General features: G+C 47.1%; 1 protein-coding gene across 4 annotated transcripts in view; it reads left to right on the top strand.

The window, feature by feature from the left end:
* Positions 1–11,780, top strand: part of DYSF (dysferlin) — a 304,075-nt gene extending 292,295 nt beyond the window's left edge. For all 4 annotated transcript variants that reach the window (XM_073343024.1, XM_073343025.1, XM_073343023.1 and 1 more), the window contains one exon: positions 8,100–11,780. In XM_073343024.1, coding sequence (XP_073199125.1) covers positions 8,100–8,138 — 39 coding nt within the window. In that variant the 3' untranslated portion in view covers positions 8,139–11,780. The remainder of the gene's footprint in view (positions 1–8,099) is intronic.
* The last annotated feature ends 1,390 nt before the right edge of the window (positions 11,781–13,170 follow it).

Here is a 13,170-nt window from a genome sequence, read left to right as displayed (position 1 = left end):
TTGCTAATAACACTATATCAGATTGATCTGTGCATTACTGGATATCGCTGTGTGTCAAAAAGGCAGTTTATATAAAAGTTTACATAAACACGCAGCCTAAAATGAATTAAGAAACAAGAAAGTCTTTCACAGTCGTCAGTATATTGAAACATCCCATTCCCCGTGAGACCTGCAATTTGGTCTTGGAGATCTCCCTTACAGGAGGTCTGCTGAACAAAGGGAGTTTATTTTGCTTGATAGGCTCTGTTAATGGCTTGATTTTGTCTTGTCTCTGTTACAAATGTGGAACTGCTGCTGCCCGATCTTCTCAATCTCTCTCACAGAGTCTCAGCCTCCCTCACAGAGTCTGCAATGTCTTTGGTGTCCAGTTTAACTAAGTCTGCACTCTTTTCTGAGAAGGGGTGACCTCAACACTTGCAGGCGACACTGATTCAAGAACTCCCAGAACCGGGCACAGTCCCCATTAAACCTGGGGGACCATGGGCTTGCGGACAGTATGCGTGAAGGTCGGCGGCTGTAGCCACCGCCGGGGCTTGGAGGGTGGCATCCCTGTGTCATTGTCTCATCACAGCCTGGGCCCGCCAGACTGCATTCTCATCCCAAAGTGCAGCAACCTTGGTCTGCAGTTCCTGGAAGGCCCTGATGGACTCTGTAAGGGGGAGTTTGGCTCCCGCGGGGTCATTCCAGGAGGGACCACCACATTGTTATGCCTGCACCCTCCTTATGTCTGGTCTTTTTGGGCTGCTCACACTCCAAGCTGCTGGGGCACAGGCAGCCTACCTAGTCGGTAGAGCAGGATCTTGCATGGTGGTTGCGGTGGCAGTTCAGAGTAATGGTGAGTGTAGATCCGGGAGTCAGGCAGCAGGCCGAGGGTGAAGCTGGAGCCAGGGTCGAGGAGCCAAGCCAAAGGTCAGAACCGGAGTCAGAATCAGGAGCAGGGCAAGGACTAGACTGGAGTGGACAGGAGTCCTGGCTGGTGTGAGGGTTGGAGGAAGGGCTAGAGGCAGGCTGGAGCAGGGCGGGAACAAGGACTGGAACCAGGAGCAGAGCAAACACAGCTGCGGGCGTAGGACGTATTGAGCAGCCCCGGTGCTGCCGCAAGGCTCACACGGCTGGCTGCTGGCTCCCCTGCCCAGTGAGGAAGCACAGCCACTTGGAGACGGTTCTTTGGGCCAGTGGAGCTTGCTGGGTTGCCTAGCAAACAAGCTGAGAGCCAGCTGTGCACCTGACAACACCATTTATTATACCCCACGGAGGCCTCACCTTCCCTGAGATCTTCTGTGTCTGCATTTGCGACCAAGATGTACAGATTGCTGGCCGTTACTTGGTGGGCATGCCTACTTCATGCAATATGAGACACTTTCTAGAAGGATCAGCCATTGCTGGGGAGGCCACTTTGGCCTGAACAAGGGCTTCCGTCCATCCACTGTCCTCTAGCCAATCTCCAATCAGCTTCAGACTTGCCATTTCCAGATGAAGACCACCCAGCATAATGACTGATTTGTCCTCTCCGTACCCAGCAGGCCAGGTCGACTGTGTCTGTTTGGTTATGGGCTGATTCACAGCAGTCAGGGGCACTTGGCATGGGTTTAGGTGGTGTACAACCCTCTTGATCACCTCCTGGCATGCTGAACCATTGCCACAGACTTGGAGTCACCTGGAAAGAGCAGAAACTCAGTAATGGTTGGGGTGAAATCTGGCACTGGCTGTCTGCTGGCGAAGTAAACTGCCCAGGAAATGTCTTGATCTCTATTGAAGGTATCCAGGCTTGCTGCTTGTCTTACTTGTTCAAGCCACCTGCATTCTTCTTGCAGGGCTTGGGTAATCAGCTGGCAATCAGTCTTGATGTCAACCTTTGCTGCCGGGATGGCAGCACTGGTTTTCTTCAAGATCAAGGGAGGGACAATTGTGTAAGACTCAGGAAGTGATGATAGTCTCCATCACTGATGCTGCAGTCTCATGATCTGGGCTGGAAATCTCCCAGACAACTCCCTCTACTTGAGTACTGAGATGCTGAAAAAATGATATCCCAGTTCTGTGGAAGGAGTCTGTGGCTGTGTTGGAGCTGGGATTGTGGTCTATGTCATCCACAGTAGTGAATGGACCACCACAAATCTTTAGAAGACAGACAACATTTCTCATAATCCAAGTGTTGGCATGCACTGTTTGCCACGTTGGGACAGATGGCCGACACTGTCTTAGGAGTTGGACAATCCACATTGAAAGATGGTATCCACTCACTCATTTTTTCGTGTCTGTGCATGAAATGTCAAACCAATGTTGATTGGTAAAGATCTTTCTCAAGCTGTGTTGTGGTACTTCACGGCGATGGATATTGCTGTTGTACAGCAACAGGTGTGCCAACCTAAGTGTAGTTGGATGAACGGAAATTTGTTCTGAGTTTTAATGTTTGGACCATCCAATATCATGGACATCAGTGCCGATAGTGCCTCAGACACAGATCTTGCTTGGCATCCTGGGTCAAATGATCCAGTAAACTGTGTTTCATTTGAAAGATATCCCTTGGAATAATTTTTGCTATTGTCAGAGTCTTCCTCACATGCTTTTCGGAGGGTGTGTCCAATATCCTGGTTGAAGGCATGGAGCACATCATGTCTTTTGTGTGCTTGGACACCTGGCATATGTGAAAGGATGCAGGATTTTAGTTCAGTGCTGTGAATGCTCCTGGCCAGCCACCCACAGCTGTTCTAGTCTAGCTCTATAGAACCGGGGGAGGTCTGCTAGTTTAAAGACTGGAGTCACAGCTTCATTCAGTCTTGTCTCTTCAGTGAATGCTTGTCTCTTCAGCAAAGGTAATCCCATGCAACATCTTATCTGTGCTGCTTTGCTCAGTTTTCTTCTCCCTGACTTTGTTGTAGAGAGACATCAAGCATCTTGCACGATACTTTGCATCATGGGCCCCTAAGCCCCACACACTTACTTTTTGCCAGCAAGCATTGTTCTTGTAGCTGAGGTGCACACTTGTGGACTTGGCTATCCATACCGTGGGTAGAAGCGTCTTCTGGTGGTATGTTCATTTCTCAAATAAAGGATGCTTCTTTTGCTGGAGGTCCTTTGTGCTGGGTCACTGAAACGCGTATATTTCCTCAGCGGTTCATCAGGGTGATCCACAGCTTTCTTGGTTCTTTTTTCCCCCCTAAGCCCTCCTACTGTGTGCTCATCACTAAACTTGCCCAGGTTATTTAGTGTCAGAGGATGTTATCCAAGGAGGAATTGTCTTTCCATAGATGGGCCTATGAGTACAGAGCTAGAGAGCCCTCCTCACTTTGTATTAGCTAGGAAAATGTTGTCAAAGGTCCCAGATCTTGAGGTGTGTGGAATCTGCTTCCATGTCCTTACCTGGGGTGCATCTCCACCAGAGACTCTGAGGGACTTGACAATGCAGGAGCTAAGGCTTACTCTGAAAAGAACATAATATAAGAACATAAGAACAGCCATACTGGGTCAGACCAAAGGTCCATCTAGCCCAGTATCCTGTCTTCCGACAGTGGCTCTAATGCCAGGTGCCCCAAAGGGAATAAACAGAACAGGTAATCATCAAGTGATCCATCCTGTTGCCCATTCCCAGCTTCTGACAAATGGAGGGTAGAGACACCATCCCTTCCCATCCTGGCTAGTAGCCATTGATGGACCTATCCTCCATGAATGTATCTAGTTCTTTTTTGAACCCTGTTATAGCTTTGGCCTTCGCAACATCCTCTGGCAAGGAGTTCCAGAGGTTGACTGCGTGTTGTGTGAAAAAATACTTCCTTTTGTTTGTTTTAAACCTGCTGCCTATTAATTTCATTTCATGGCCCCTAGTTCTTGTGTTATAAGAAGGAGTAAATAACACTTCCTTATTTACTTTCTCCACACCAGTCATGATTTTATAGACCTGCACATTGAGTGGATGTTTTCAGAGAACTATCCACAATGACTCCAAGATCTCTTTCTTGAGTGGTAACAGCTTATTTAGACCCCATTATTTTATATGTATAGTTGGGATGATATTTTCCAATGTGCATTACTTTGCATTTATCAACACTGAATTTCATCTGCCATCTTGTTGCCCAGTCACCCAGTTTTACAGATCATTTATGAATATGTTGAATGTCCCTCCAGACCCCTGGGGGACACCACTATTTACCTCTCTCCATTCTGAAAACTGACTCTTTATTCCTAGCCTTTGTTTCCTATCATTTAACCAGTTACCAATCCATGAGAAGACCTTCCCTCTTATCCCGTGACAGCTTGAAGAGCCCTTGAATTTCAGGCAGAAAGGAACCCATCAGGAAACAGAAACAAGCCAGCTGACTCATGGATTGATTCCCATGCCCAATGTAATAATGCCAGTTTCTGGCAGCCAGTGTCATCAGACATTCCAAGAGCAAATGGCCAATCCATAGGTTTAAGCCATGGGCTTTCGACAGTAGTAATTTTCCCTGGCATAGTTCCTGCCATCCATGGCTCTCACAGTTTGATTCTGCACCCCCACGTAAGTCAAGGGAAGCTTTACAGTTGATTTAATTGGTTAAGTCCTCAGCTCATTTTAGAAATGTCAGTGAATTAAGCTCCACAACTGAACTGTGAGCTTGAGGAGGTATTTCACCCATTGTACAGAGGGGAGAATTGAGAAGGCCCCAGATGAGCAGAGCACCTAAGGACTTAAGGGTGGATTTAAGCACATGTTTAGCCGATTCAGGGGCTAAGTGACTTTTCCAAAGTCACAAAGCAAGTCTCTGATAGATCTGGGAATAGAACAAAGATCTCCTCAGGCCTAATCTCAAAATTTACTCACAAGAATGTCCTTCCTCCCACTGGGGCTTTGTGCAAACAGCAAATATTTTTGGGCAATATTTAAAAAAAGAAAACCCTATTTGCACTTTCATTCCATGCTGCTTTGTGAGTCCATTGCTTTTTTTCATGAATTTTTTGCCATATACCACATTTTCCCATGGAAATGTACCAAAATCCCAGTTTTGTGGGTTTTGCTACAGAAATATTGAACTTTGGCAGATGATTGGAAATTGACCTTTTTCAATTGACGATGAAGCCATTTCCACTCAAAAAACATCCTGGTTTTGAGCGGAAAACTGCAAGGTTTGGTGGATTGTCTCTAAAATTTGTCAGGTTTTGCAAAAATGGAAACAAAATATTGAAAAGCTGGTAGTCTGAGGTTCCTGAATCGAGTGGAGACTGTTCTACACAGCCAGATTACTTGACAGCCTGAACTAACTTTACTCATACAGTGGTCGCCACTTATAATCTTTACCATTACCTTTGCACATAAGGACTCTGATGGTGATGTTCCCTGGAAAATTCCTGTCCTTCTATATACCCTCTACCTTGTCTGTCATCGGGGCATCTTTAATCAGCAGGCTAAAACATAAGAAAATCCAGTGGCTGGAAGCTGAAGTTAGAAACATTCAAACGGGAAATAAGATGGTGTGTTTAACAGCAAGTGTAATTAACTACTGGAAAAACGTACCAAGAGCTGTGGTAAATTCATCATCTCTTGAACTCTCTAAATTGAGATTGGATGTCTTTCTAAAAGATATACTCTAGTTCCAGCACCTGCTGTCAGGCTCAGTACCACTCACTTGGGGCCTGATCCAGTGTGCACTGAAGTTAATGGAAAAGACCCCCTTCGACCTAAATGGGCTTTCCATTTGAGCTTGACTTAATAAGGAAAGATATTGCCTTCCAATAGGCCTGTCACTGGATGAAATTCTCTAGTCTTTGTTAGGCAGAAGGTCAGACTAGAGGCTCATAACAGTTCCTTCTGGCCTTCTGAATCTATGAAATGTAGGGAATACCCCAGTAAAGTTATCTACCTGACAAAGTGCTTATTGTAAAGATTTTAGCGGCCACCAAAATACAAAAATGTAACGCTCATTCCAGCTGGATTCTGCTCTCTTTTTCACACAGCTGTTTACTCCCCTTTCAAGCTCTATTTGTGCTATGCAAGCTCAGCTTTGCTTCCATTGCCATTCATTCTAATTACAGCTTGCTTTCTGCACTGATTGATAATCCTAGTTGGCTTTCAGCACTTCGTTAATAGAAATTCAAAGCTGGACAGGAAACCTGCTCCCCTCCAAAAGGGAACCAGTCAAATCATAAAAATAATACTATTCTGGAGGATAGACTCGGAAAGACAAATGGTGTGTAATTAATTAGAAAGTTCTATTCCACTGGAGGCTTTTCTAATGACTTTTGGTAAGCAGCCCCAGTTTTGCTCGCCTGATTTATGGCATTATTAGCGACGCTCAATTGGCAAACAGCCTCCTAATCCGCTAGGCGCTGTAATTTATCATGATGCCTTTAGTCAAACTTTACTTGTGCTTTTCAAAAGAGCTTGCTTGTAACCTGCTTTTAGTTTTTGTCTTTTAAAAACAACAGAGTGACTCCTTGCAGAGCAGGAGTGTTGTAAGCAAGACACGAGAAGTAATTCTTCTGCTCTATACCACGTCAATAAGGCCTCACCTGGAGTATTGTGTCCAGTTCTGGGCACCATATTTCAGAAAAGATGTGGACAAATTGGAGAAAGCCCACAGGAGAGCAACAAAAATGATGGAAGATCTAGAAAACATGACTTATGAGGGAAGATTGAAAAAATTGGGTTTGTTTAGTCTGGAGAAGAGAAGACTGAGGTGGACATGATAACAGTTTTCAAGTAAATAAAAGGTTGTTACAAGGAGGATGGAGAAAAATTGTTCTCCTTAACCTCTGAGGATAGGACCAGCAGCAAGGGGCTTCAGTTGCAGCAAGGGTGGGTTAGGGTGGACAGTAGGAAAAACATCCTAACTGTCTGGGTAGTTAAACACTAAATTGCCTAGGGAGGTTGTGGAATCTCCATCATTGGAGGTTTTTCAGAGCAGGTTGGACAAACATCTGTCAGGGATGGTCTAGATGATGCTTAGTCCTGCCATGAGTGCAGGGGACTGGACTAGATGACCTCTCGAGGTCCCTTCCTGTCCTATGATTCTATGATTCTAAGACAGAACATCTTGTACCAATTAGATTCAGTGTGTTTAGAAGAAACTTCCAATTTGGCTGGGGGGGGGCGTGTGTCTGAATCAAAGCTAGTTTAAATATAGCTCTTTCCAAATGATATAAACACGCCTATTAACATGTTTCTATTATGGTCTTGATAACCAGCCTTTAACCGGCATGTTACTATCATCTCCTTTCTCAAGGGGGCATTCTGCCGACAGTAGAATGTGACATGCCCTGGCTTTATTGTATAGTTCCTTCCGTGCAACCTGTATCGCAAGACACTTTGCAGTATACAAAGTTGCAAGGGTTCGCAGAAGGTGCTCGAAATCACAGAAAACAGTAAGGGGATGATATCGTATGGGGATGTGTGTTGGGGGGAATGCCACATTGCACCATGAGGCCAATAACAGAGGGGAAATGCACTAAGAGGAACACACAAGGAAGTGAGAGAGGGGAAGCTTTCAGCTGAGGTCAGAGCAATACAGGGAGTCTGTTCTAGAGGGTAGGATCTGCAGAGAAGAAGGTTCTTGCATCCCTGGCAGTGAGACTGGACAAGAGCACAGAGAGGGAGCAGGTGATAAGGGGACAGTGGGAATAGAAAGAGACAGAGCGATTGGAGCAAGTCAGTGGGGGTTTAAAACTCAGTTGCAGCAAGGAGGCTGGTGGCGGGGCTGTTTGAGGCCGGGGCTGATGGGAGGAGACAGGCAGCAGCACCCTGCACACGCTAGTGTGGGAAGAGGTGCGCCTTTCGATATCTTAAAAATAAGATGGAAGGAGAAAACAGAATTGGAGAGTAACTACAATGGTTTAGTGGCTAGTGAGTACGACGGACACCTCTGCTCTCTACTGGATGGAATCAGAACCACTTGCCTGTGTATCAAAAGCCCTGTACTGCTGCTAACCAGAGGCGAGTCCCTTTTAGCTCACATGTAATAGACCTGTCTTTTAGCAGCCTGAGGATGTGAGTTCTATACCAGTTCCTGCCATGAAGCTGGGGCCATGCAGCAATGTGAAGGAAGAACATTTTAACATATATGTGCCATTATATTGTATTTGCTTTATGTCTGTTCTTTTCCCCCCTCTCGTTTCCTTCCCTTTCTTAGAACTACGCTGCTATGAAACTGGTCAAACCTTTCAGCTGAACCGGCACCGGTGAGGGCCAGAGAGTCTAGTACATCCTGGGATACTGCACGGCACCGTTTGACATCAGTGACCACTCCACATCGGCCTGCGTGGCAGTGCAGAGAAGGAAAAGAAACACATGCTCTTGGATGCTAGACTGTTGCCAAAAAGCAGCTATAACTTTGCAACGATGCAGTATGCACAATAATGTTTCAGAAGCAGCATGTAACTGATACCAGTTTGGAATATTTGTTATTTTACCCTTATTTTATATGCTGCATTCTGTAAAGCTTGAATATCAGTGCACCACTGAGAAACGGCCTTGTCTGGTATGGCTTGGTTAGACTCTGCGAGGCTTTGCGGAGACAGTGTAGATGACTGATCATGCAGTCCTTAGCAAAGGAAATGTGGGCTAGTGATCTGCTGAGTGGCTGACAAGCCAAGAGCTCTTGAGTTCCAGTCATACCTTTCTCGGTGGCCTTGCATAAGTCTCTCTGCCTTAGTTTCGCCCTCTGTGCAATGTAGATGAATTTAGCTGGTATATAAAGCACTGTGTAGCCTAAAGCGAGTTACAATGCACCTATTGCTCCTGCTGAGGTCAATGGGTGTGATCTTTGCCTACACAGGGACTGCAGGATCAAACTGTGAAGAGGAATAGAATTAGAATCTAGAGCAACCAAATGCACGGCAGGATTTGATTGTAATTACTGGAGCAAACCTCCCTCGCTCTTCAGTGAGGGTTTTGCTTTCAGAAGGGCTACAAGGATTTCTTTCCATAGCACTCTTCATTTCCATCTGCATCCCCTCCAAGACAGCTACCCTCCTCCTCACAGTGTATCATTGCAAACATGCTAAATGGAATCAGAGTGAATACATACCGAAGGAATAAGCACATGAGCCAGACAGTGCAATGTTAGTTTCCCATTCCCTCCCTTCCCCCGAAGAAACATGTACGTGTCACTCAAACTGCAATGTTAAATCACATTATGGCAACACTAGTGAAATATACAACATTACAATCAGTTTAATGCCCCTCAACTTCTAAATCAGGATTTGGGAATAAAAGGCAATAATTTAAGACACACTCACTATCTAACCTGTGGAACTCACTGCCACATGATATTATTGAGGGAAATAGCCTAATACATTTTTTTCTTTTCTCTCTCTCTTTTTTAAAGGATTGGAGGCCAAATTCTATGGCTCCTACTCAGTCCAAATTCCCATTTAAGTAAGTGGCAGTTGTGCCTGAGTAAGGATCGCAATATTTGAACATGCATATTTCTCTGTATGAGAACAGCATTTGCATTTCCTCTCGTTGCCCATCCTCATACTTCAGGACGTAAGCTGATCACTAGCTGGGATCAGGAACTAATTTCCCCCCTGGTATAGCTAGGTGGATGAAAAGGGTTTTATATCTTTTTCTAAAGCTTCTAGCCTTGGCCACTCTTGGAGGCAGTATCCTAGACTAGACGGATCTGGTCTTTTCAGGTTGTTGTTCTGTGTCCATTACCCTAGTAAGTTAGCACTTTCCAAAATAAGGACGTGAAAGGTGAGAAGACCCATGTCTCTTTCCAATAAGGTTATTCCACTATTTTCATTGTCTGTGGGCTCAATCCTAGCCCCATTGAAATCATAGAATATCAGGGTTGGAAGGGACCTCAGGAGGTCATCTAGGCCAACCCCCTGCTCAAAGCAGGACCAATCCCCAGTTTTTGCCCCAGATCCCTAAATGGCCCCCTCAAAGATTGAACTCACAACGCTGGGTTTAGCAGGCCAATGCTCAAACCACTGAGCTATCCCTCCCCCTAATAATAATAAGTAAATGGAACCTTTTGCATTGACTCCAGTGGGTTGACAGTTTGGTCCAGTAGGTCGGCTTCACTAAGTACCTGAACCCTCCATGCAAAGTGCACAGTGAGAGCAAGCCACAATGAAAGGTGACCCTTAGCGACCCTGTGATACTCATCCAGCACGGAGCTTAAGCATGTGTTTAAATGGAAGCCCCGAAGAAGCGCATAATTAAGTGCTTTGCTGGATTGAGAGGAGACGAAACAAGCCCTAAATCCCTTATACATTGTTATTAATTATTGCGATTAGCACCAGAACATGCCAGTCTTTGCAATCACAAGGGGCAACAGGCCCTGCCCTGAAGACCATACACAGCTCTGAAAAGAAATCACCAGGCTGGCTCAGATCAAGGTTCCATCTATCCCAATATCACGTCTCCAACAGTGGCCAACCCCAACTGCTTAGAAAAAGGTGCAAGAAACTCTGTCAAAGTCAGTGATGGAATAGCCTGCTGATGGCTGGGGGTGGGGTGGGGTGGGGCGGTTCTTCCTAACCATAAGAATGGCCAGACTGAGTCAGACTAACGGTCCATCTAGCCCAGTACCCTGTCTTCCAGCAGTGGCCAATGCCAGATGCAGTTATACGATTGCCATTCAGCTCCACAAACAGCCCCCAGCCCCACTGACAGGCATTTCAGGTCAGAAACTGCAGCCCTCTTTGTTTGTAGACATTAGACTGCTGCGTTTTAGTCAAAGTTGGGTTAAATTAGAGTCCAGCCTTTCTCCATTAAGAAGATTGGGCTAAGAAAGAGAAGTGTATGGACAACTCCCTGTGTTATTTGCACCCAATATTTCATGTCCTTTTCACATCTGTTGGCTCCGTATGTTTTGCAGATGCACCTGTGTCTATGTGGGTGTCTCATTTATTCCTTCCTCCATACCCAGCCTGTGTCAACGTATTATGTGCTGTACTTTCTGCTGGCTGCAGGATCTCCTTACTCTGCACTCATTGCAAAGAGGCACCATCAAGGCTGCAGTTGGGAATCAGGCAGAAAATTCCACCTCCCTTTTCTTCTTGCATCTGCTTGCAGAGTCCATGAAACTCCTTATCCCAGCACACTCCTATATAACCTCCAACCCTCTCAGAAAGAAAATCTCAGTGCCAGCAACCCAGCAAGGATAAACCATCCTGCTATAACAAACCAGTGCATGCAGCCAGATGCTTATTAGCAACCCAAACCAACAACCACTCTGTGCACCCGGCACTGACAAGTAACCCTACTAGAGCAAACCCACATTTACAACTCAAACTCTCACAAGCCGTCTTGCATTAAGAAACCACTGTGTTTTTCCCAGCACTTCCGAGCAACCCTACCATAACAAACCAGGGTGGCTGTTCAATGGAGGGAAAAGAACATTAATAAAGGCTACTGATTTCAGATTCCCTAAATAAACCATTACATAGAACAAAAACATTTGGAGGGTATTTCTTCAATTTCATCCCCCTATAATACCCTCCACTTTCCCTAGTTCAAACCACAGGGCCATATTTTGCTCTCAGAAGAATTTGCTGCTCCCACGGACTTAAGTGGGCAAAACGGGGCCCTAAATCATGAGAGAAGAAAGATCAAATGAACGTTAATTTCATGTCGCAGCACAAAGGAGCTGTCTGTCCGCCTACTGCACTTTGTATTTTTGCTGCATCCCATCCCATCACCAAAACAGACAAGAAGTCCAGGGACATGCGGAGCCTCTCCTGGGTCACCTGTTGTTCAATGTGGGCTGGAAGGGAGGGAGCCAGAATGTGTATGTTATCACCTGTTATGCCTTAGATGCAATACTGCAGATTTCACTGTGGTTACAAATGAAATGCTATGAAACCTTCTAGTTCCCGGTGTGTTTTATTGTCCGAAGTGCACAGTCCGAGAGAGGTTATTGTTCCTTCCCCCATCCTGCCCCCGACGCACACAAAATGCATCTGATATTTGATGCCCCTTCTGCCCCCTCATTGCTCACTCCCGTGAGGCTACAGGCAAGGCTGCTGACGTGTGTGAATTGCACAGAGACAGCATGTGGAGACGGAGAGGAGACAGAGACCGGGTTGGAGGTGGGAGTGGAGATTGTCTAGTACAACCCCTCTGAATGCACAGCTGCCAGCAGCGGCAGTGTGGCTGGGGAGGAGGCCACGAGAGTGGATCTAGGGCAAGGTTACGTCGGAGAAGCTTGGCCTAGGTGATACTCTGTAAACCCTGGCAGAGCCCAGGCTGGGGTGAGGAGCCAGGGGCTTTGTCACCGGGGTAGAAGCCATTCCGGGCTGCTCCTGGAAATGGTTCACAAAACTGAACCGCTCTCTCTCTCTAGGGGGCCCGGCGTCACACGGGTTCGGCCTGGAAACCCCGCGTCATGACAGAGGCTGCTGAGCCGAACTTCGGTGAGAAGCGACCGTTCGGTTTGCGGGCCCAAGGCAAACGGCCCCTTTTGCCTCCCTGGGCAGCCCTGCCCCTGCCAATGGCGTGCCCTGTGCAGAACATGGGTACAGCTGTGGGCGCCAAGGGGGTGGGGAAGCGTGTGCCCACGGATGTCCTGCCGTGCAAGGAGTGGGGGCTGCATGCCTTCTCGCTTTCCCTGCCCCCCCGTCAGCGGAGGCCCAGCCTTTGGGAGGGGTGGGGGAGCTGGAGGGACGCTTCGAAGGAGCCCAGTCCCGTGAGGCACCGAATGGTGGGTCTGCCTCCGTTCCTCCTACTAGCGGGCTGTGCTACTTCTCACACACCTGCACGGGAACAGGGCCCTACTGAGTTGCCTTCCTGGGGCCAGCCCTTTAAATGGGCAGAGACAAGCAGCTGCGGCCTTAGTGTAGCTGTCCTGTGGCGGCGGGGGGCTGCCTCTCTCATTCCCTTCCAGCGGGTGAGTGATCTCCGCTCTCTTTCCCAAGGCGATGACATATTCTGCCAGGGGGCTCAGAGAGCCAGTGTGAAACATGTGTAGGGCCCAGCTCTGCAACACGCCGTCCACATGTTCATGGATAGCGGCAGTGCGGGCTAATGGATAGATGACCCTTGGGTTCAATTTCTAGCTCAGCGCTGAGCTGCTGCATGGCCCTGGGGATGTCACATTCCCCTCTCGCTGTGCCTCGGTTTCCCCTCCCAAACCTTGTCCCGTTCATCTATTTCCATGGCAAATTCTTTGGGGCAGGCGCTGTTGCGGGCTTTGTGTCTGTACAGCGCCCGGCACAATGGGGCCTGGCTCTCAGTTGGCGCCTCTAGCT

The sequence above is a fragment of the Lepidochelys kempii genome, chromosome 4 (genome assembly GCF_965140265.1).
Source record: "Lepidochelys kempii isolate rLepKem1 chromosome 4, rLepKem1.hap2, whole genome shotgun sequence".
In the NCBI taxonomy this organism is placed as follows: domain Eukaryota; kingdom Metazoa; phylum Chordata; order Testudines; family Cheloniidae; genus Lepidochelys; species Lepidochelys kempii.
The sequence above is the reverse complement of the archived record's forward strand: the minus strand, read 5'-3'. Positions and strand labels throughout refer to the sequence as shown.